The sequence below is a fragment of the Emys orbicularis genome, chromosome 2, assembly GCF_028017835.1.
Source record: "Emys orbicularis isolate rEmyOrb1 chromosome 2, rEmyOrb1.hap1, whole genome shotgun sequence".
Lineage (NCBI taxonomy): Eukaryota > Metazoa > Chordata > Testudines > Emydidae > Emys > Emys orbicularis.
In genome coordinates, this window is record NC_088684.1 from 217,118,308 (window position 1) to 217,143,687 (window position 25,380).

The 25,380-nt window shown below is 48.7% G+C and overlaps 1 protein-coding gene across 1 annotated transcript in view; it reads right to left on the minus strand.

Moving 5' to 3' along the window:
- Positions 1-25,380, minus strand: part of NEK11 (NIMA related kinase 11) — a 215,290-nt gene that overhangs the window by 121,475 nt on the left and 68,435 nt on the right. Inside the window, exons 3-5 of the mRNA XM_065399194.1 lie at positions 9,631-9,749; positions 3,574-3,638; positions 1,812-1,938 (exon numbers count right to left, since the gene is read on the minus strand). Of these exons, the coding sequence (XP_065255266.1) occupies positions 1,812-1,938; positions 3,574-3,638; positions 9,631-9,749 (311 nt within the window). The remainder of the gene's footprint in view (positions 1-1,811; positions 1,939-3,573; positions 3,639-9,630; positions 9,750-25,380) is intronic.

Sequence of the window (25,380 nt, forward strand, 5' to 3'; positions counted from 1 at the left end):
CACGATCCAGATGAGTGGAGACGGTTCATTGATTCATCGAAGACGAGTCTTAAAGCTGTTTTACTGCATAATGGCAATATTTTGCCATCAATTCCAGTTGGTCATGCAGTCCATATGAAGGAAATCTATGACAACATGAAACAACTTTTGAGGTGCATAAACTATGACCAACATCAGTGGCAGCTTTGTGGCGATTTGAAGGTTGTTGCTCTTTTGCTTGGTCTGCAGACTGGATACACAAAGTACTGCTATTCTCTCTGCCAATGGGATAGTCGTGCAAGAGATTCCCACTACATCAAGAAAGATTGGCCACTCCGACAGTCATTGGAGCCTGGGAGGAAAAGTGTTCAGCATCCACCACTTGTTGAATCAAGGAAGATTTTGTTACCACCCTTACACATCAAGCTGGGTCTGATGAAGAACTTTGTCAAGGCCATTGACAAAACACAAGCAGCTTTCAAGTACCTCCGTGAAAAATTTCCAAGGTTAAGTGAAGCTAAGCTAAAGGAAGGTGTCTTTGTTGGTCCTCAGATTCGTGAACTTCTTCGAGATGATGCATTTGACCATGCACTGCGTGGCAAGGAAAAGACGGCATGGAAAGCCTTCCAGTTAGTGGCAATAAATTTTCTCGGAAACAACAAGGCAGACAACTACAGGTTGTTGGTGGAAAACCTCCTCAAGGCATACAAAAGCCTTGGTTGCAACATGTCACTAAAGATACATTTTTTGCACTCTCATCTAGATTTTTTTCCACCGAACTGCGGAGCAGTGAGCGACGAGAACGGCGAGCGATTTCACCAGGACATTGCAACAATGGAGAAACGCTATCAGGGCAAATGGAGCCCATCAATGCTTGCAGACTATTGCTGGACAGTGACAAGAGATGCTCCATTTAATGAATACAAGAGACAAGCCAAGAAGCGCCGAGTAGACACTGAATAGGACTAAACTATGTACAGAATAGTTTTTTGCCTTTTGTTTCATAATAAATTTTATTTAGATAACCCTTTTGCTGATTTTTAAAGTGTTACATAAACAGGACAGGTGAAATATTATCATGTAAAGCAACCATAAACACATGAAAAGACCTAGGTTTACAATTTATGATTAAAACTCTACTATCTACACAATATACATAGACATAAAATGTAAAAACTTAAATATCTTAGAAACAGTAGCCAATCAGTTGTTTTAATTGTCATATTTGAATTCAGCACATCAAAATACATAATAAATAGCACATTTTATCTCTGAAGCAGACGACTTTTCAAAAATTGTAGACCAGTGTTATTGGTCCTTTCCCAGATCCCAGTCACTGGAAAGCCTAAGAGCAAGCTGCTGCTTTCCTATTACTTCTCCCACCAATGAACGGAACCTGTCTTTTATCCTGTCTCCCGCTTCCCAACTGGCCTTGCTCCTCGTCTATGACCACCTGATCCTTCTCCACCAAGTTCCTTGACCTGGAAGAAAAGACAGGTACTGGCAGAGGCTGCGCCTGATCTTCCCTTTAAAGGCCCAGCTCGTCCTATGACAACAGCCTACTCACTTCTAAACATGAGGAACAAAGCTCCAAATTGCAACGTAGCTATGAACTGAAATAAGTGCCTTTGAATAGTTCTAATGGAGTAGTCAAGCATTCTAACCAGGTGGCCCTGACTTCTTTTGTATTCAAAAAATTTGTTAACGAAAAGAAATAGCAAGCACATAATACAAGCAAATAGATGGTGACCTAGAAAACCAATGCATTTTAATAGACTTGTTCATTACAAAGAAATGAATACTCCAGTCCAAACAGCATGTTGCCCACTCACCAAATGTCGGATTTTGTGTCATAACCTTGATGTTTCAGTGCCTCTGGGCTCATGTAGTAAGGTGTCCCAGTAAACGTAGTTGCCAGATCACATGATCCCATCAAGAGACGAGAAACTCCAAAGTCCCCTTAAAATAAAATTGTATTTAAAAAAAAAAAATACTAGGTAGGTAAGAAAATCTAGACTAAAAATCAAATCAGGAATTCTAAACTTACTTTGAGTGTCTTTAATATAACATTTTATAATTTAATATTATTTAAAAAATTTGGGGCCAGATCCTCAGCTGGTGTGAATTCTCATAACTCTGTTGAAATCAGTGAAGCTATGATAATTATCAGCAAGGATCTGCCACTTGAAACACAAAAATTGGGGTAATTGAATGGCTCAGAGTATTGGTAATGAGATAGAGAACTTTTCACTTCTACACTGTTGATTCAAATGCAGCCCAAGCTAAGAGTAAACAGAAGTTTTTTTCCATCTTATGGCTGTCTGGTATATTAAATTGATTTGACAGAGTCAGTCCTTTTCCCCATGGATTAATGTCCATCCATCTCACAGAAAGCAGCACTAATAACTGGCAACGTTGCTTATACTCTCAGCAGAGATGCTAAGGATTGAAAGGGACTGGAGAATGAACTTTCTCTCCCCTGTTGAGGTGATTCCTACAGTTCAAGGCCAAGGCATATTGTCTAGGCAGTGTGGAGAATTTTGCACTGCTGATGCCTATGCATGCTGTACCTTTTAAATAGAAGATTTTGACAACTCGTCACCATGGTGATGGGTGCAGTAGAAAAATCAGAGATTAGGTTAGATCAAATTGCTACAATATCAGTCTGGAACCTTTCATTACCATGACAGTCATATAAAAGAATGTTTAGAAGAAGTAAAAAAAAAAATTACTAATGAATTTAACTAACAATATGGCTGCGATTGACACAAACATACTGAGTATAAGAGTCAGTACACCTATCCCCCTTACACAGGGGAATAAAACAGATGCAGTGCATGAACATATGCACTTATACAGAAAAAGAAAGAACTGTTTTATAAGGGGAAAAAGTTATTGCTTTCGCAATTCTTTCACCAGAAAAGATTTTGAAAAGGGACATTATTTTATTAATGTTAATATTGTGCAATGTTTGAAAATAAGACAACTGCATATTGTGAAAATAAGAGTCCAGAGTCTTCTCAGTTCTGGTGTCTTGACAAGTCTTGGCAATATGTTCCTACAAATATTTCATTTTGAAACGAAAGAGAACCAATTTATATAAAGATTAGTAAATCTAGGGTGTAATGGTTGGAAATAACTATTATAAATACCAATAACTATTAGAAAAGGCTGGAGATTAAATTATATGCACATTTTAATGATCTATACTGAATGTTCATAAGGAGACATAAAATGATTTTACAAGAAAAACTTGCAATGATTTTTAAAACATGGAGAAAAATCAATTGGTCATGAATCTTCTATACAAAAAGATATACATTGTTTCTCAAGTCTAGATCAAGTTCAAAATAAAATAATGCCTTAAGATATCCTTTTGTTTTCAAATGCTTGTGCATGAAAAGTTGACATCCCCTAGTTAAAAAGCCATTCACAAAACTAAGTATTACCATAGTTTTAGAACTATACCACAAAAAAGATACAGTGCATTAGACACCTCTAGATACCATCTAATTTAAATCTACATATTTATAACATCTGTGATGGAATTTTCTATAGTACTAAAAGTCATCTAAGAAAGTAAGGAAATCTTACCAATTTTAAGAAGGTTATTTTTCAAAAAAATATTCTTGGCTTTTAAATCCCTGTGAAGTATTCGCCTGAAACACAAAGGGGAATTCAATTTCATCTGATTTGGGGAAATTATAGTCAAATTCACTAACCCAGCCACTTCCTTCATTAGAACTGTGTTACTAAAGGCCAGCCTGGCAGACTAGGACCCAGTCCTGCAACTCACAATACACAGGCACATCCCTGTACCTGCACCTGGCTCCATTGCCTTCAATGGGGCTCCTTGTGGTGGAGAAATGCATCCATGTGCAATTATTTGCAGGATTAGGAACTAGGTACCTAGTATAAAACACATGAATGCAGGTATCATAGTTTGAGACTAGCACTCAGTCCTTTGATGTAAGGAATTAGGTGAGCTGCAGAGGCAACATAGTCAGCCTTTGATGGAAGGGAACAAAACCTGTTGCTCTTTTTACCCATCTGGTTGCTCTTAAGGGAGCTATGTTCTGTCATCTGCCAGACGGATAATCCTCATCTTGAGATACTTCAGAATAGAGGAATTAAAAAGTGGGGGATCCTCAAAGATCTGAGAACCTCCTCTCAGGGAAAAAGTGTTACTTGAAAAAAAAATCTATTAAATATATATCATTCTCTCTCTCTTTCCCATCAGTTTTAACCAAGATGTTCCTCAAGGATTCACATGACACCATAAGAACATAAGAATGGCCGTACTGGGTCAGACCAAAGGTCCATCCAGTCCAGTATCCTGTCTACCAACAGTGGCCAATGCCAGGTGCCCCAGAGGGAGTGAAGCTAACAGGTTAATGATCAAGTGATCTCTCTCCTGCTGTCCATCACCACCCTCTGACAAACAGAGGCTAGGGACACCATTCCTTACCCAGCCTGGCTAACAGCCATTAATGGACTTAACCTCCATGAATTTATCCAGTTCTCTTTTAAACCCTGTTATAGTCCTAGCCTTCACAACCTCCTCAGGCAAGGAGTTCCACAAGTTGACTGTGCGCTGTGTGAAGAACTTCCTTGTATTTGTTTTAAACCTGCTGCCCATTAATTTCATTTGGTGGCCCCTAGTTCTTATATTATGGGAACAATTAAATAACTTTTCCTTATTCACTTTCTCCACATCACTCACAATTTTATATACCTCTCTCATATCCCCCCTTAGTCTCCTCTTTTCCAAGCTGAAAAGTCCTAGCCTCTTTAATCTCTCCTCATATGGAACCCATTCCAAACCCCTAATCATTTTAGTTGCCCTTCTAAGCCATGAGTAGTGCTGTGTGTAACCATATTTTCTCAACTTCTTGAAATTTCTACCCTTGACACCCCTATCTTCCTCCCCGCACCCAAGTAAAAAATAATAATAATCACCATCATCTATATTATATACAAAGCACAGGCTCAAGGAATTTTTGTTAATTCTCCCCCCCATAGGGCTCCCTCATGTCCCACCATCCCATCTAGGTCTTACCTTGCCCACTTGATTCCTGTGGTGTCAGTGGCATATACAACAGTGTTCTTTCAGGTGATAATCTGCCCCCAAGTGGAGTTAGAACAACAGTCTACAATACCTACAGTTACTGGTATTGCATGTAGTCTCATTGAGACCAATTCTTCAACCATTTAGAATAGATAAAGAGAGCACCAGAGGCTCTAGAATCCTTAGGGGTGAGCAATAAAATCAAATATGGTAACTGACTACAGTTGTTCAGCAATCTTCAAATATTGCCCTGTTTTTCCTGAAAATTTTAAAGTTTTCTGTACTGAAATACTGTAGTGATTTCTAAACTGTTTTCCATACTGAGACAATAACTTCTTCTGATGCATCATTTAACTGAGCAATTTAGTCCACATCTCATATGGGAAAGTAATGTTTTCATGAGATACAAAGGTAATTTCACAGAGTCCAATATATACTATTCACAAATAACTAACAATAAAATACAAATAATAAATATCTAATAGAAGGCATTATTGTATATTTACAGACTGCAGATTGAAAAATGAGTCTTTATGCTTAGTGAAATATAAAGAAAAGATTTCAATAGTATTTTAATATTTAAACTACTTCTTCCAGTTCTTGTTGCCAAGGATAATAGTTAACCAATTTGTTTTTATAGTGCATTGAGAGATGAGAATGAATTAATCAATGGATTATGCAGTGGGTATTTACCAAGGTTTCTAAATAAACAGATGAAATACACTTGTTATAGCAACTTTTTAAAGCAATATACATGCATTTGTCATGCATTAAATTAGCAAGGAACATTACACTATTTAAAGTGACATTCATCATTTCACATATGTATACATATTTATTTTTATATAAAATGTCTCACTTTGTTCAGATGGATACATTCTGTGGCTACTATTCATCACAAAGAAACTCTGAAGTAAACAACCGGTCACTGATTTCTGGGCAGGATTTGGATTCCAAAGGGTGGGTTTCAAATGTGGCTAAATTTAGTTATTAAAAATGTTATAAATTTACCTGTGCCTATGTACAATAGACTGTGCATTTGATCCTTACTTGTCAGATAAAAGCACCATACTTCAGGGTGCACTAGACAGAAACAATCTATTTTCATAGAAAAGTATGGAAGAACTTTTTTCAACATGCTCTGCTCATGCTGAATAAGGCTTCCTCTGCCACATGCTACCAACTGAAACAGAGTGAAGTTTACTGCTGTGAAAATATTATGGAACTAATTTGAACAGTGTGTGAAGAACTATTTGTAGAGCTAAGTGGCTTCTGGCAAACCTGACTCCTGTGCAGTAGAAGGCAGAAAGACCAAACAAGCAATTTAAGCAGTGCCTCGTGCACTGTAGGATGGTAGTTGAAGGCCTATTTGCACCATTGGGGCTACTATGCCAAAATCATTCCATTTTGAAACTGCTCTAGTGGAAATTACCAAGGTGAAGGACCACATAGTGATTAGTTTTACTCAAAAGAAGTCTCAACAATGGCGTGATTGCCTGGATGCTGTTAGGAGCAATTTTGTGTGTGGACATGTGATGTGTTGCAAGCGCTAGACCAAATGGTGGTTAGCATGCTAACTTTCTCTAACCTAAACAAGCACGCAGTCCATTATTTCTCTCTTCTGTTATACTAATGATAGATGAGATGTGCATCCATTTATTCTAGACAATTTAGCTGTCAAGTTCAAATCCAAAAAACCTTCCAATTATGTAAAATACACAGTAGGTGGTGTGGTCACCATGAGATAATCATACCCTTTGAGATTTATGAAGCACAAGAAAAAGATGAAAATTTCTAATCTTTCTAATCTGTAATGTCATTGCAAAAATCCTTCCAGGTAGCAAAAAACATCTTGTTTTGAAAATAGAATTTTTAAATGCTGAACCAGTAGTTTCAGCTAAGCTGTAGACACATGCTCAGCTATGTGGATAGATGTATGCAATTTAAATGCTCCTGAGCAAAAGTTCTCCTTCACACGATCCAAGGAATTTTTTATTATGAAGAAATGCAATTGTTTATGAATACTCATGTTTTCCAGTTTTAGGCCCATGTTGTCTTTGCACTAGAACTGGAAATGATTAAAAGCATGTGCTATAATTTTTCCATATTGTTAGAGGAGAAATCAGTATAATTATATAAATAGAGGCTGGCAATTATATTTTTTGTACCTAGAATGGATGCCTGTTATAGACTTATTAAAAAGTCCACATATTTACATTCTTGCTATTGTTTGTCTCTGATAATTTTTATGTTGCATGATAATAAAGAAATACCAGAAAGGTACAGAATATTTTTTTAAATGTGCATCTATATACAAATATATGATGCATTAAAAGGAATGCAAATAAAAATTGTCAAACTATCTGAGCATGGTTGTGGAAGTGCCATTAAACAGTGATGACTCAAAGAGAGAAAATAAAAAGGGGAAGGGGGAACCTGAGATACAGAAGGCATAGAGAGATGAAAGTCACAGGGGAAAGACAGAAGTTAAGAGCCTGGGACAGCGAAGCTTTTTTAGTTTCACTTTATTACATAGTGTAGCTGGGTGGTAACCCCGCTCCGGTCCAGAGGGGGCTGTGGCTGGAGAAAGCAGCTTTTAGACTGAGCTGATTGGGGGAAGTGGCTGCAGCTGGGGCCACGCCCCAAACAGACTCAGCTGGCCCTATAAAGGCCAGGGCAGCCAGAAGCTCAGCAGTCTCTCTCTGAGTGCAGAGAGAGAAGGGCCTGGCTGCAGCAAGCTAGAGATAGCGTACCTGAGTGGAGCAGGGCCGGGGACAGGCTGAGGAGCTGGGGAGCTCCAGCCTGGATAGCCCCAGGCTGCGGCCTAGCGGAAGGCCAAGGGGTACTGGGGGTTGCAGAGGGCAGCCCAGGGCTAGGCCATGGCAGCAGGTCCAAACCCCCCTTGCCAGTGATGAGTGGCCTATACTGCAGTCTGCCCCAGGGAGCGGGGGCTAGTTGGTGACTGGCAGTGGCCTAGTGCTGAGGCAAGGTGGGGATAGTGGGTGGAGGTTCCCCAGGGAGGGGAGACTGAGATCTGTGGGGTACTGCCAGGGGGCAGCATCCCAGTAATAGGGGCACCGGGTCCTGGGAGGGACACGGGTGCCAGAAGAGGACAGGCGGATCACTGGCCTGCAGAGGGCGCTCCAGACGCTGGTGAGCTAATTCCCTGGACGACCAGCAGGTGGTGCCGCAGGGGTGAGTCCCGACTTCTTACACATAGTGTATCCCCTTATTTAAAATATATATATGTGTGTGTATGTGTTTAAGTAAGGGTTTCACACAAAGCTGTCTTTCTAGGATATGACCATTCCTAATGCCTAATTCCCCAACTGGAGTTTGAAAAAGAAAATTGGTAGTTTAATTAGATTTTGAGGTTTTTCATTTCAATCCTATTCCTCATTTTCTATCTGAGGCAAATGCTGGGAAAGCACTCCTTGGATAATCTGAAAGGCAGCACTCAAAGCAGAGACCTCTATCCATCATGCTCTCATCAGCAGTCTGTAGATGTATAGGCAAAGGTACCAACCTCTGCTAAAATACTGCCTTCACAGCCAGGGGATTCTTATCCCTAAAAGACTGGCATGGGTCCAAGTCTTTGAGTATGGGAGGATGAAATATGCTGGGATTTGGGAGGGTAGAGTTAGCTGTATAGGATTTTATATATATAATCTAATCCAAACAGTAGTTCAACTGTCTGCACATTGCTGGGAGCAATTGTGTGTGGACATGAAGGTGGAGGGGTGTAACAGATGTGCTGGTGGGACCAACCAGTGGTCAGCTTGCCAAATTTATCTAGCCTAGACAAAGCCTTAGAGTGGAATCATTATTTCTCTCTTCATATCTCTAGATTAGAGAAGAATAAGTGGACCTTATAAGTAGATTTGAAATAAATAACCTGTGGAACTTTGGAATGACTAATTTATTTTCTCTCGTGTTATGGATCTTACATCATTAGTTATAAAAATATGCTCATCACTTAGAGATTCAAAACATAATTGCCTGAGTCACCTGCAGTATTTTTTTAGGTTAAGTCATTGATGTACTGATGAAAATAGTAAGTGCCTTCAAACACATATCCAAAATGAGGAACATTAGGCCAAATTTATCCCTAAGGTAACTTTATTGATATTAATGGAGTTGCTCCAGAAATAAATTTTACTCTTTGTTTAAGAGGTGTTCTCTCTTATAAGGCTGAATATTTGTTTTACTGACAAGATTTGATTAACTGTTTTGATCCTACTCTATATTCTCAAGGCTGTCACCTAGATCTTAGAAAATAAAGGTCTGCAAATGATGACTACTGCTAAAAGAGGGTCATCATAATATTGCTAGATGACAGGTTGTAATAGAAGTATAGGTATTGAAGGGTCGGACCCTTCAAAAATGCACTGTTCTTGCTAAATGGTTTTTCAATCACCACGTTACACGTATACTAATTCAAAATGGGTGTACAGGGTTTTCTATATATAAAACAATAATCAGCAGGGTTTTATTTCCATTTGAATATCTGTAATTAGCCAATACAAGTCTGCTCTGTCATATCACATCTAATTGCTCTCATATGAAAAAGTAAATTACTGTACCTTTCATGCATATAGTTGACTCCAAGCAACAACTGTATAAACCATTCTATTATCTGGCTTTCAGTGAATATTTTCCCGGCTTCTTTGTATTCTTGAATTTTGCAGTCTAGATCTCGACCCTGAAACATTGGAGGATATTGGCATGTTTAATATAAGGGTTATAAACATTTCTTCTTATGCCAAAAAATAAGACTCAGTTGTTATCTATTACCCAATATGCCTGTGGGTATATGACACACCCTTTAATTCTAATGCTGATCTTTATCAATATAGCTTTCTAAAAATTCTGTTTAATACAATTTTTCAAAATACATGCAGCCTAAAAGGAAAATAATCTTCCAATTAGAGATATCAAAGACCATGAGTCTTTGAGTTAAGTTTAGAGGCGAGAGCAACAAGGATGATGTCGTGGTGGACATCTGATATAGACCACCAGACCAGGAGGATGAGGTAGACAAGGCTTCTTCGGACAACTAACAGATGTTTCCAGATCACAGGCCCTGGTTCTCATGGGGGACTTCAATTACCTTGACATCTGCTGGGAGAGCAATACAGCAGTGCACAGACAATCCAGGAAGATTTTGGAGAGTGTTGGGGACAACTTCCTGGTGCAAGTGCTGAAGGAACCAACTAGGGGCTGTGACTCTCTTGACCTGCTGCTCACAAACAGGGAAGAATTGGTAGGGGAAGTAGAAGTGGGTGGCAACCTGGGCAGCAGTGACTATGAGATGGTCGAGTTCAGGATCCTGGCAAAAGGAAGAAAGGAGAGCAGCAGAATACAGACCCTGGACTTCAGAAAAGCAGACTTTGACTCTCTCATGGAACTGATGAGCAGGATCCCCTGGGAGGCTAATATGAGGGGGAAAGGAGTCCAGGAGAGCTGGCTGTATTTTAAAGAAGCCTTATTGAGGGCACAGGAAAGGACAGTTACCTGTTCCGTAACTGGCGTTCTTCGAGATGTGTTGCTCAGGTGTATTCCACTATAGGTGTGCGTGCTCGCCACGTGCACCGGTGCCGGACGTTTTTCCCTTAGACCTGGTCTACACTAGGAGGTTATGTCTAATTTAGCAGCGTTAAATCGAATTAACCCTGCACCCGTCCACACAACGAAGCTATTTAGTTCGACATAGAGGTCTCTTTAATTCGATTTCTGTACTCCTCCCCGACGAGGGGAGTAGCGCTAAATTCGACATGGCCATGTCGAATTAGGGTAGGTGTGGATGGAATTCGACGCTAATAGCTCCGGGAGCTATCCCACAGTGCACCACTCTGTTGACGCTCTGGACAGCAGTCCGAGCTCGGATGCTCTGACTAGCCACACAGGAAAAGCCCTGGGAAAATTTGAATTCCTTTTCCTGTCTGGCCAGTTTGAATCTCATTTCCTGTTTGGACATCGTGGCGAGCTCAGCAGCACTGGCAACGATGCAGAGCTCTCCAGCAGAGGTGACGATGCAATCTCAGAATAGAAAGAGGGCCCCAGCATGGACTGATCGGGAAGTCTTGGATCTGATCGCTGTGTGGGGCAATGAGTCCGTGCTTTCCGAGCTGCGATCGAAAAGACGGAATGCAAAGATCTACGAGAAGATCTCAAAAGCCATGACAGAGAGAGGATACAGCCGGGATGCAACGCAGTGCCGCGTGAAAATCAAGGACCTGAGACAAGGCTACCAGAAGACTAAAGCGGCAAACGGATGCTCCGGATCCCATCCCCAGACATGCAGTTTCTACGAGGCACTGCATTCCATTCTAGGTGCGGCCGCTACCACTACCCCACTACTGACCGTGGACTCTAAGGATGGGATATTGTCGACGGCCGCTTCCTCGGAGATGTTAGCGGACGGGGAAGATGAGGAAGGAGATAAGGAGGACAAGGCAGTCGACAGCACTTACAACGCTGATTTCCCTGACAGCCAGGATCTCTTCATCACCCTGACGGAGATCCCCTACCAACCCTCCCCAGGCATTAACCCGGACCCTGAATCAGGGGAAGGATCAGTCGGTAAGTGTTTTATACATGTAAACATTTATTTTGAACAGAACAGGAATATTAACAATGGGTTTTTCATGATTAGTTTGCCCTAGGTGCTCTACTTTTTAGTCCTTGCCAGTGCAGCTACTGGAAAATAAGGTCTATGTCCGGGGATAGAGCTGAAATCCTCATGGGACATCTCCAGGAAGCTCTCCTGGAGGTAATTGGAAAGCCTTTGCATGAGGCTCCTGGGGAGAGCGGCCTTATTGCGTCCTCCGTGGTAGGAAACTTTTCCGCGCCAGGCTATCATCAAGTACTCCGGGATCACTGCCTCGCAGAGCATGGCGGCATACGGCCCTGGTTTTTGCTGGCTTTCACGCAGCATGCGGTCTTTCTCTGTGTCAGAAATCCTCATCAGAGTGATGTCGCTCATGGTGACCTGCTTTGAATTAGGGGAATGTTAGTATTGGGACTGCTTGCCTGTTCCTTTACATAACTGTAACCGGCGGTTTACAGCCATGCGGTGGAGGCGGGAGAGGGGCAGCATACAGGGATCTTTCCCGGGGACAGCCGCGAAGGGGTGGGACAGAGGCAGAGGTCATGCCTGCCGGATTGCCGGCAGCAGGAACTGGCCAACGCTAGGAGCATTGCTTTGAACGTGAAAGGAGGGCACTGCTATAAATTAAGTTTTAAGCAGCCAAAAGTCTACGGCTTACCATGTCAGCCTGCTACCCGAATTCCGCTGTCCTGCTCCGCTTGTCTGATCTCCACTGCAAGACCACAGGCACTGAATGCGAAGGCCGAAAATTCAACCTTGTCCTGAGTGCGCATGTGATAGGTGCTGTGCATGGTCTTCTTCACAGAGAAACATTTTTGTGAACAATGAACATAGTCTATCATTGCGAGGAATTCACTCCCTTTTCCCCATCCCACAGCTGCGAATGTCTCCCGACCTACCCCGGCATCCCCCTCCCAGAGGCTGGCGCAGATTAGGCGGAGAAAGAAAAGGACACGGGACGACATGTTCTCAGAACTTATGGGCTGCTCACGAGCCGAGGCGGCCCAGTGGAGGGAGAACATGTCGCAATACCAGCGAGCACACAGCGAACGGGAGGAGAGGTGGCGGCAGGAAGACCAGCAGGCGACTCAAACGCTGCTTGCACTAATGAGGGAGCAAACGGACACGCTCCGGCGCCTTGTGGATGTTCTGCAGGACCGGAGGCAGGAGGACAGAGCCCCGCTGCAGTCTCTCTCTAACTGCCCTCCCCCACCAAAGTCCCATACCCCCCTCACCCAAAGTCCCAAGAAGGAGGGGCGGCAGGGGCCGTAAAAACTGTCACTCCACACCTGCAGACTGATCAAGTACCAGAAGGCTCTCATTCCCCGAAATTTGATAAGTCCTTTCCTTCCCGCCTCACCCAAGCCCCCATCCCAGTTTCTTCCCCTAACTGTGTAGTTGCTAATAAAAAATACGTTTCTGTTAATTACTGTTTCCGTCATGCTCTTTTAGAGGAGAGTGTGTTTGAAGGGGGGGGGGGAAGGGGGTTGGTAATTGGAGAGGACAGTCACCTTTACCAGGGTACAGACACGGGGGTAGGTTCAGCAGAAGGTCACACACACATTGCAGTCACTAGGCACCCTGGTCAGTCTGGGAGATGGTTTTCATGTTCGGGGGGGAGGGGGGGGGGCGCGGCTATGTGACTTTCTGGCGGGGGAGGGCGGTTAGAGATCTTATCCTGGATGACAGTGCCACGCAGCAGGGGATCTGTAACCGTCCTCCCCCGCCACAAAGTCACATAGCCCCCACATACAGAGTCCCGAAAAGGAGGGGTGGCAGGCTACGTTGAAACAACCAGTCCACCACTGCAGACCGCTCTAGGAGCAGGAGCCTGTCATTCCTCAAGTTTAGAAGCGTCCTTTCCATCACTACACCCGCTCCCCACCACAGTCTGCGTCCCAGTTTCAACCCTTTACCACGAAACCCTTAATAAAGAAAACGGTGTTAAGTAACAAAGTTCCATTTATTTTATTTTTAAAAGTGTGTTGGAAGGGGGGGAACGGGGTATGTAACGGCAGAGGATAGTCAACATTAAGTGGGTAAAGAAACGGGGGCAGGTTCAGCTTCTCTTTAAACAAACTTAATAGTCACAGGTTAGCCTGCTCACTGAGGAACCTAGCTTTCAAAGCCTCCCGGATGCACAGCACGTCCCGCTGGGCTCTTCTAATCGCCCGGCTGTCTGGCTGGGCGTAATCAGCAGCCAGACTATTTGCCTCAACCTCCCACCCCGCCATAAACGTCTTCCCCCTTGCTCTCTCACAGATTGTGGAGCACACAGCAAGCTGCAATAACAATGGGGATATTGGTTTCGCTGAGATCGGAGCGAGTCAGTAAGCTTCTCCATCTCCCCTTGAGACGTCCAAAAGCACACTCCACCACCATTCTGCACTTGCTTAGCCGGTAGTTGAAGAGTTCTTTTTCAGTGTCCAGGGCGCCTGTATAGGGCTTCATGAGCCAGGGCATTAGCGGGTAGGCTGGGTCCCCGAGGATCACTATAGGCATCTCCACATCCCCAACAGTTATTTTGTGGTCCGGGAAGTAAATACCTTCCTGCAGCCGTCTAAACAGACCAGAGTTCCTGAAAACACGAGTGTCATGAACCTTGCCCGGCCATCCGACGTTGATGTTTGTAAAACGTCCCCTATGGTCCACGAGTGCTTGCAGCACCATTGAAAAGTAGCCCTTTCTGTTAATGTACTGGCTGGCCTGGTGGTCCGGTCCCAGGATAGGGATGTGAGTTCCATCTATAGCCCCACCGCAGTTTGGGAATCCCATCGTGGCGAAGCCATCTATGATAACCTGCACGTTTCCAAGGGTCACTACCTTTGACAGCAGTAGCTCAACGATTGTGTTGGCTACTTGCATCACAGCAACCCCCACGGTAGATTTGCCCACACCAAAGTGGTTCGCGATTGACCTGTAGCTGTCTGGCGTTGCAAGCTTCCAGAGGGCTATGGCCACTTGCTTCTGGACAGTCAGGGCTGCTCACATCCGGGTGTCCTTGCGCTTCAGGGCAGGGGACAGCAACTCACAAAGTTCCAGGAAAGTTCCCTTACGCATCCTAAAGTTTCGCAGCCACTGTGATTCATCCCAGACCTGCAGCACTATGCGGTCCCACCAGTCCGTGCTTGTTTCCCGGGCCCAGAATCGCCATTCCACAGCATCAACATGACCCATTGCCACCATGATGTTCACGGCGCGGGGTCCCGTGCTTTGTGAGAGGTCTGTGCCCCTCTCAGACTTAATGTCCTCACCGCGCTGCCGTAGCCTCCTCGCCCGATTTCTCAGCATCCGACTCTGAAAAAGGTGGATGATAAGGTGCGAGGTGTTGACAACGGCCATAACCGCAGCAATGGTCGCAGCGGGCTCCATGCTCGCAGTGCTGTGGCGTCCGCGCTGTCACTCACCAGAAAAGTGCGCAAAGTGATTGCCCGCCGGCGCTTTCAGGGAGGGAGGGCGGGAGTGACGGTTGAATGACGACAATTACCCAAAACCACCCTCGACACATTTTTTGCCCCAGCAGGCATTGGGGGCTCGACCCAGAATTCCAATGGGCAACGGGGACTGCGGGAACTGTAAAATCGAACTACTCTCGTAGTGTAGACATACCCTTAGCAGTATCCATAGTGGGGAAGCACCGCTGCGACCCCCTGGAGTGGCGCCGGTATATCGCTCCATAAAGGGGGCTGCGTGCTCCCCCCCACCCTCAGTTCCTTCTTGCCAGACAACTCCGACAGAGGGGAAGGAGGGTGGGACGTGGAATACATCTGAGCAACACATCTCGAAGAACGCCAGTTACGGAACAGGTAACTATCCTTTCTTCTTCAAGTGATTGCTCATGTGTATTCCACTATAGGTGACTCCAAGCTATACCTGATGGAGGCGGGTAGGCGTTTAAGACTAAAGTTTTAAGGGTTACCCGGGCGGAGCACCGCCCTACCAAACCCGGCGTCATCCCTTGCTTGGGAGACGATCGCATAGTACGATGAGAAGGTGTGGACAGAGGACCACGTAGCAGTCCTACAGATGTCCTGAATAGGGACATGAGCCATATAGGCCGCAGACGAGGCCTGGGCTCTCGTCGAATGAGCCTTCACAATAGGAGGCAGGGGAACCCCTGCCAGGTCGTAACAGGTGCGAATGCACGAGGAGATCCGCTGGATGGACACCGGTCGTCCCCTCATGCACTCGGCCGAAGCAATGAACAGCTGGGGAGACTTCCTAAATGGCCTGGTTCTGTCCAGATAAAAGGCCAGCGCTCTGCGCACGTCTAACGTGCAGGCAGCGTTCCTCATTGGAGGAATGGAGCTTAGGACAGAGGATCGGGAGGAAAATATCCTGATCCATGTGAAAAGCCGAGACAACCTTCGGCAAAAAGGCAGGGTGAGGGCAGAGCTGAACCTTGTCCTTATGGAAGACCGTATACGGTGGTTCAGAGGTCAGGGCCCTGAGCTCGGAGACCCGGCAGGCTGAGGTGATAGCTACTAAGAACGCCACCTTCCATGACAAGTGGGACCACGAACACGTGGCTAATGGCGCAAAGGGAGGCCCTGTGAGGCGGGAGAGTATCAGGTTTAGGTCCCAGAGGGGGACCGGAGGTCTGGCGTAAGGGAATGCCCGATCTAACCCTTTCAGAAACCGGGCCATCACGTGATGAGAAAACACAGACAGGCCCTGCACCGGGGGGTGGAAAGCTGAAATGGTCGCCAGGTGCACCCTGATGAAGGAGGGCGCCAGCCCTTGGGTCCTAAGAGACAGGAGGTAATCGAGGACAAGTTGGATAGACGCGGAAGAGGGAGAGGAACCTCTATCCCTCGCCCACCTAGAGAACCTATACCACTTAGCCAGGTAGGTTCAACGCGTGGAGGGTTTCCTACTTTCCAGCAGGACCCTTCTCACATCCTCCGAACACCTCCCTTCCTCCTCATTCAACCATGGAGCAGCCACGCTGTCAGGTGGAGCGGGGCGAGGTTGGGGTGGAGGAGACTACCTTCCTCCTGCAAGAGGAGGTCCGGGCGGAGCGGCAGCCTGCGAGGGAGGGGCCGCTAAAAGTTGCAGTAGGGTCCCGTACCAATGTTGACGGGCCCAATCCAGGGCTATGAGGATAACCCGCGCCCCGTCTGACTTCACCTTCTGTAATACCCTGCCTATTAGGGGGAAGGGCAGGAAGGCGTACAACAGGGGCCCCGACCATGGGAGCAGGAACGCATCCTACATCGCCCCGTCGCCCTCTCCCGCCCTGGAGCAGAATCGGGGACACTGGCGATTCTGGGCGGTGGCGAACAGGTGTACCTGGGGAGTACCCCACTGCAGGAAGATCCACTTGGCTACCTCCTTGTGCAGGGACCACTCGTGCTGTTGGGAGAAAACCCTGCTCAGGCGGTTCGCGAGCGTGTTGCTCTTGCCGGGCAGGTAAAAGGCCCGCAGGAGTATATCGTGGGCTATACAGAACTCCCACAGGAGCTGGGCTTCCTGGCATAAGGCCCGGGAACGGGTGCCCCCCTGCTTGTTGACGTAATACATGGCGGTCGTGTTGTCCGTGAGGACTCTGACCACCTTCCCTTGTATGTGGTGGCAAAAGGCCATGCACGCCAGGCGCACGGCCCTGAGCTCCCTGACATTTATGTGCAGGGTCAGTTCCTCAGGTGACCACATACCCTGGGTCCTGAAGTCCCGCATGTGAGCTCCCCAGCCCAGGTCCGAGGCAGCCGACACTATATCTAGTGAGGGAGAGGGCTCTCGGAAGGGAATACCCCGGAGCATGTTGCTTAGGAGAGACCACCATTGAAGGTGTGCCACCACCGTTGGCGACACCGTGATGACCTTGTCCAGGCCGTCCCTGGCCTGGGAGTACCGGGAGGCCAGCCAAAGCTGAAGGGACCTCATCCGAAGCCTGGCATGTCGCACCACGTAGGTGCAAGCTGCCATGTGGCCTAGGATTTGCAGGCACACCTGTGCCGTGGTTACCAGAAAGTCCGTGACCGAGGCAATGAGAGCTTTGAGCGTCTCGAATCTGTCCCATGGGAGGGAGGCTATGGCCACCCGGAAATCTAGCAGCGCCCCTATAAAGCTTATGCGCTGAACGGGGATTAACGAGGATTTCTCCTCGTTTACCAGTAGGCCTAGAGCTGCGCAGGTGTCCAGCAGGAAACTCATCTGCTGCTGCACCAGAGACCAAGACCGGCCCTTGAGGAGCCAGTCGTCAAGGTAGGGGAAGATCTGCAGCCCTTTCCTCCTGAGGTGGGCCGCCACCACCGCCATACACTTCGTGAATACTCTTGGGGCAGTAGAGAGGCCAAAGGGGAGGACCATAAAGTGGAAGTGGTCCTGACCCACCAGGAAACGGAGGAAGCGCCTGTGACCCTCGAAAATGTGGATGTGAAAGTACGCATCCTGGAGGTCCAGCGCCGTAAACCAATCCCCCTGGTCTAGGGATGGAATAATAGAGGCCAGGGACACCATGCAGAATTTGCAACGAACCAGGGACTGGTTGAGATTCCGCAGGTCGAGGATGGGCCGAAGCCCGCCCTTCGCCTTCGGGATGAGGAAATACCTGGAGTAAAAACCCTTGCTCTGGTATTCCCGAAGTACCCTTTCCACCACTGCCAGGGAGAGGAGGCGCTCTACCTCCTGTTGGAGGAGGAGGGCATGCTCCAGGACCCCGGCCGGCTGCCCGGACGGGGGACAGTTGGGAGGGGTTGAAACAAACTGCAGCCTGTACCCTTGGGAGATGGTGCTGAGGACCCATTGGTCCGACGTTATATGGGACCATTGCAGTCGGAAGGCCAATAAACGGTTCATAAAAGGCAACTTTATTAACTGGGTGGGGGGTGCACTGGCAACAGGCCTGGTGACCCCTCGCAACGAGTCCAAAACACCGTTTTCCCGGCAGTTTGGCCTTCGAGGCCCCAGGCCGTGGGGCCGAACCGGATTGGCATTGGGACCGATGCCTTTGTTCCCTCTGCCACTTAGGCGGGGGTTCGTATCTGCCCCGAGCCGGAGGAGCAGAGGTTTGAGGCCTGGGCTTGTCCTTAGGGGGCGGGACGTAGAGGCCTAGCGTCTGCAGGGTGGTGCGGGAGTCCTTCATCCCGTGCAGACGGGTAGGGTTACCATATTTCAGCAAGCAAAAAAAAGAGGACGGGAGGAGCCCCTCCCTAGCCCCGCCCCGTCCTGCCCTAGCCCCGCCCCTCCCACTTCCCGCCCCCCTCAGAACCCCCAACCCTCCCCCCCGCTCCTTGTCCCCTGACTGCCCCCTCCTGGGACCCTCCCCCCACCCTAACTGGCCCCCTAGGATCCTACCCCCTACCTGTACCCTGACTGCCCCAACCCTTATCCACACCTCCATCCCCAGACAGACCCCTGGGACTCCCACGCCCCATCCAACCACTCCCCACCCCCTGACAGCCCCCCCCAGAACTCCCGACCCATCTAAACCCCTCTGCTCTCTGTCCCCTGACTGCTCCGATCCCTCTCCCCACTCCTGCCCCGACAGCCTCCCCCCAGAACTCCCAAACACCCCCCCCTGCTCCTTGTCCCCTGACAGCCCCCTCCTGGGACCCCTGCTCCTAACTGCCCTCCAGAACCCCACCCCCTACCTAAGCCTCCTTGTTCCCTGTCCCCTAACTGCCCCCTCCTAAGACCCTCCCCACCCTGACTGCCCCCCAGGACCCTACCTCCACCTGTACCCTGACTGCCCAAAACCTTATCCACCCCCCCCAGAAATCCCCCTCCGAACTCCCGAGCCCCCCGTCTCTTGACTGCCCCCTCCAAAACCTCCCTACCCCTTCTCCGACCCCCTGGCCCCCTTGTTGTTGGCCTTCGCCTAACGTCTCTGTGAACTTGCTCAGGAACGGCCTGAGCCGTTCGTCCCGGCACGCTTGGCAGCAGTGGAGGAGGAGTGGGGGAGGAGCTCCAGACTGCCGGAGGCGATCTGCGAATGCAGGGAGGGAGGGAGTGAGGGAGTGATCTCAGCTGCAGGGGGGAGGAGGGGCTCTCTCTGGCTGTCGGAGCCCCATGTAAATGGCACGATCCGGCCGGCTGCCCTGTTAGCCGCGCGCGCTCTGCATGGGGGGGGGGGGGCGGTCCGGACATTTACAAATTCCCCCTGGACGCTATTTTTAGCTCAAAAAGCCGGACATGTCCGGGGGAATCCGGACAAATGGTAACTCTACAGACGGGTGTCTGTCTGTTCCGCAAATAGGGCCTTGCCATCAAACGGCAGGTCCTGCATTATGGATTGGGACTCGACCGACAGTCCCGAAAGCGAGAGCCACGACGCCCGTCGCATGGAGACTGCGGAAGCCATCTAATGAGCGGCTGTGTCCGCTGCATCCGAAGCTGCCTGGAGAGCTGCTTTGGCCGCGGCCGCACCCTCGATCAGAGCCCGGAACTCCTTTCCATCCTTATCCTGAAGAAGGGGCTCAAACTTGGGGAGGGATCCCCAGAGATTAAACTCGTACCGGCTCAGTAGTGCCTGGTGGTTGGCCACCCTGAGCTGGAAACTCGCAGACGAATAAACCTTTTTTCCAAAGGTATCCAGTCTACAAGCGTCCTTGTCTTTTGGTGTGGGCGCGGGCTGGCCATTCCGCTCACGGTGGTGGACCGACTCTACCACCAAGGAGTTCGGAGCTGGGTGGGTGTATAGGTACTCGTGACCCCTCGTGGGGACGAAGTACTTCCTCTCGGCCTTTTTGGAAATAGGCCCAAGAGAGGCCGGGGTCTGCCAGAGGCCAGTGGTGATGTTGGCTACTCCCTGATGGAATGGGAGGGCCACATGCCCCCGTACCGAGGAGGCGAGGACATTGAACAGGGTATCGGAGGGCTCCTCCATCTCCTCGGCCCGGAGCTCGAGGTTTGCTGCCACCCTCCTAAGCAGCTCCTGGTGCGCTTTGAAGTCCTCTTGGGAAGAGGATGGCGGCACCGCAACTGAATCACCCTGCGCCAAAGAGGTGGATGTTGCGGTGCCTTCAGCAACCGACAGCATCGTGGGCTCGACGTCCGGTGCCGGAGTCGGTGCCAGGGGTTCGGCGCCCACAGTCTGATCCCGGTGAGGCGACGCAGGGTGGCCCTGAGAGGCTCCCACCACGGAGTGAGGTCCCGGCTGCGCAGGTGCCTGAGGCCACGGTGCCCACTGGCATCATTGTCCTTGCCAGGGAACGGCCTGGAAATGAGACGCATTGGGCGCCGGCAGGGCTGGTTGCTCCTGCAGTGCAGTGAGGCCCGGGGAGAGATGGCTGCGCGCTGACGCCGAAGTCCGGGAGGAGCGCACAGTGCCGTAAAAACGACTGGAGCAGTCTATCATGACGGCTCCTGCCCCGAGACTTCGACCTGGAGGAAGTCGAGAGATAGATGTCCGAGGAGCAGTCTCTGGACTCCCTGCGGCACCTATGGCCTCTGTGACGGCGGGCGCTTGAGTACGAGCATCGGTGCCGACGGTGTCGCGACCTGTTCCTCTCGGACTGGCTGGAGGATGAACGGCACCGCCTCTTGTCACCTCCTTGACGGTGTCAGAGACCGGAGGAGTGGGATCCACTCACCGAAGAGCCGGGACGCGGAGTCGACGTGCGTCGCGGGGCTCTGCTCGGCACCTCGACCCGGGAAGGTACCTCGACCTCCGACACCTCCGGGGAGGGCTGATGGGCGCCCAAGGGCAGCTTCCCATGGGACCGGGGGCCCGACTGAGGCGGCACTCCCGGCACCGGAAGCGCTAGGATATCACGCGCGGCCTGAGCTGCCTCTGGCGTCGAAGGCATGCGTACCTCAGGCGAGGCTTGTGTGGACGGGACTGGACTACTCCGATCAGCGCGAGTCGGAAGTCTATGTCCCGATGAGGATCGTGGGCTGCCCAACTTGGGTCTGGCCTCACCCCTCCTTCTCTTGGCGCCGCTGAGTCTTCCCTTGTTTCTTAGCAGGGGAGCGGTGCCGGCTCGTCAACGGCGCCTCGCTGCGCACCGAGGACACGGTACTGGGCACGGAATCGGGATGGTGAACGGGAGGCGCTTCGCTACGCACCAAAGACGAGGTGCCCGGCGCTGGGTCGGCTCGACGCGCCGGTGCCGGGGCCAATGCCGACTCTATTAGGAGAGCTCGGAGTCGGATCTCACGCTCTTTCTTTGTTCGCGGCTTGAAGGAGCGGCAAATTTTACACTTCTCACTAATGTGATCCTCGCCCAGACAGCAAAGACACTCAGTGTGTGGATCGCTTCTGGGCATGGAGTTGCAACAGGAGTTGCACGACTTGAAGCCTGGGCTATGGGGCATGCCCCAAGCCAGGCACTTGCGAAAGAAAGTTCAGCAAGGAAAGTTTTCAGTGAAACTGGATACCACTAAGGCTATAACGCTGCAGCCAAGGCTGGAGCACAAAGTTCCGACTACCTTCACTGGCGGCAAGAAGGAACTGAGGGTGGGGTGAGCACACAGCCACCTTTATGGCGCGATATACCGGCGCCACTCCAGGGGTCGCAGCGATGCTCCCCCCCCTATGGATACTCCTAAGGGAAAAACTTCCGGCACCGGTGCACGTGGCGAGCATGCACACCTATAGTGGAATACACCTGAGCAATCACTCGAAGAAGAACAAACCATCCCAATGCACAGAAAGAACAGAAAATATGACAGGTGACCAGCTTGGCTTAAGAGAGAAATCTTCGGTGAGCTTAAACACAAAAAGGAAGCTTACATGAAGTGGGAACTTGGACAGATCACTAGGGAGGAGTATAAAAATATTGCTCAAGCATGCAGGGGGTGTAATCAGGAAGGCCAAAGCACAATTGGAGTTGCAACTAGCAAGGGATGTGAAGAGTAACAAGAAGGGTTTCTACGGGTATGTTAGCAAGAAGGTGGTCAGGGAAAGTGTGGGACCCTTAGTGAATGGAGGAGGCAACCTACTGACAGATGATGTGGAAAAAGCGAAAGTACTCAATGCTTTTTTTGCCCCAGTCTTCACAGACAAGGTCAGCTCCCAGACTGCTGCACTGGGCAGCACAGTATGGGGAGGAGGTGAACAGCACTCAGTGGTGAAAGAACAGGTTAGGATTACTTAGAAAATCTGGGCATGCACAAGTTCATGGGGCCTGATCTAATGCATCCAAGGATGCAGAGAGTGTCAGCTGATGTGATTGCAAAGCCATTAGCCATTATCTTTGAAAACTCATGGCGAGCGGGGGAGGTCCCGGATGACTGGAAAATGAAAAATATAGTGCCCATCTTTTAAAAAGGGAAGAAGGAGAATCCGGGGAACTACAGACCGGTCAGTCTCACCTCAGTCCCTGGAAAAATCATGGAGCAGGTCCTCAAGGAATCCATTTCGAAACACTTGGAGAGGAAGGTAATCAGAAACAATCAACATGGATTTACCAAGGGCAAATCATGCCTGACCAATCTGATTGTCTTCTATGATGAGATAACTGGCTCTGTGGATATGGGGAAAGTGGTGGACGTGATATATCTTACTTTAGCAAAGCTTTTGATACAGTCTCCCACAGTATTTTTGTCAGCAAGTTAAAAAAGTATGGATTGGATGAATGGACTATAAGGTGGATAGAGAGCTGGCTAGATCGTTGGGCTCAACGGGTAGTAATCAACGGCTCAGTGTCTAGTTGGCAGCCAGTATCAAGCGGAGTGCTCCAGGGGTAGGTCCTGAGGCTGGTTTTGTCCAACATCTTCATTAATGATCTGGATGATGGGATAGATTGCACCCTCAGCAAGTTCGCAGATGACACTAAACTGGGGGGACAGGTAGATATGCTGGAGAGTAGGGATAAAGTCCAGAGTGACCTAGACAAATTGGAGGATTGGGCCAAAAGAAATCTGATGTGGTTCATCCAGGTTCAACAAGGACAAGTGCAGAGTCCTGCGCTTAGGATGGAAGAATCCCATGCATTGCTACAGGCTGGGGACTGACTGGTTAAGCAGCAGTTCTGCAGAAAAGGACCTGGGGATTACAGTGGATGAGAAGGTGGATATGAATCAATAGCGTGCCTTTGCTGCCAAGAACGCTAACGGCATATTGGTCTGCATTAGTAGGAGCATTGCCAGCAGATTGAGGGAAGTAATTATTCCCCTCTATTCGGCACTGGGGAGGCCACAGCTGGAGTATTGCATCCAATTTTGGGCCCCCCTCTACAGAAAGGATGTGGACAAATTGGAGAGAGTCCAGCGGAGGAAGCTGGGGCACATAACTTATGAGGAGAGCACAGGCGCTGACTTTCCAAAGTGCCAGGGGGTGCTCGACCCCTGGCTCTGCCCCAGGTTCTGCTCCCACTCCACCTGTTCCCCAAGGCCCCACCCCCACCCTGCCTCTTCAGGCCCTCACTCCATCTCTGCCCCACCTCTTCCTGACCAGTTCTGCCGCCTCCCCCAGGCGCACCGCCTCCTCATTCCCTCCCCCCCCAAAGCCTCCTGCATGCTGCGAAACAGCTGATCGTGGTGGGCGGGAGGCTCTGATCCACATGGCCCGCCAACGGGCAGAAGGCACTGGGGGGGTGAGGATCAGCTAATAGGGGGGCAGCCGGTGCGTGTTCAGCACCCACCATTTTTTCCCCGTGGGTGGTCCAGCCCCGGAGCACCTATGGAGTTGGCGCCTATGGAGGAGAGGCTGAAGGAACTGGGCTTATTTAGTCTGCAGAAGGGAAGAGTGAGGGGGGATTTGATAGCAGCCTTCAACTACCTGAAGGAGGGTTCCAAAGAGGATGGAGCTAGGCTGTTCTTAGTGGTGGCAGATGACAGAACAAGGAGCACTGGTCTCAAGTTGCAGTGCGGGAGGTCTAGGTTGGATATTAGGAAAAACTATTTCACTAGGAGGGTGGTGAAGCACTGGAATGGGTTAACTAGGGAGGTGGTGGAATCTCCATTCTGAGAGGCTTGACAAAGCCCTGGCTGGGATGATGTAGTTGGAGTTGGTCCTGCTTTGAGCCGGAGGTTGACTAGATGACCTCCTGAGGTCTCTTCCAACCCAAATCTTCTATTATTCAAAATTTCAGTATTTATATTTATCATTCAACTAGTCTGGAAAAATAGTTATGGTAAAAAATTAGGGCTTGTCCATTTTAACCAGGGATAATTGTCACAAATTCCTTCTGTTCATATAATTCTACATCACTGTCCAATTACATCTTTGCAATCAATTTATAAGATACATAGATCTTTGCCTACACCATACCTACTTTAATTGCAAGTATCGGGTGGAGATTACAATGAGATACTAAAGGAAAATAGGCAGTGCTTCATTCTTATTCCACAGTGGTGATTAAAAATATAGATAATAGAAAGTTACAAGTCCGATTGTTATCTTGAATTATGCAATTTCTCCTCTCCAAACCTTTCCCTCCCAGTATGCTTGACATTCTTGTCAAAATCCTGAGGTTCTCTCCAGTATTCCTTGTTTTTCCCAAGCCCCCAAAGCTTGATGCTGCAGCCACAATCACTCCAGGCCATGCAGATCACCCTCCTTTTTGTATCACTTCAACCCAGCTTCCACAAGCTTCCCCGGGGATGGGAGTGATTTAGCCTACAAACAGTAGTGTCCAAACTTGTAGTCCTTGACGTTCTAAATTGTGGCCTGCAAGAATATTTGCATTTGATTAGGAATTAAAAATAGGTTCCCTAACTATGCCCTGCAGTTTTAAAACTGATGTGAGTCAACTCATTCACAACATGGGGAGGTAGGATCCCTGCCTCCCCTGTAGCCCCAAAAGCAGCTCTGCTGTGAGGAGCACTGAACACC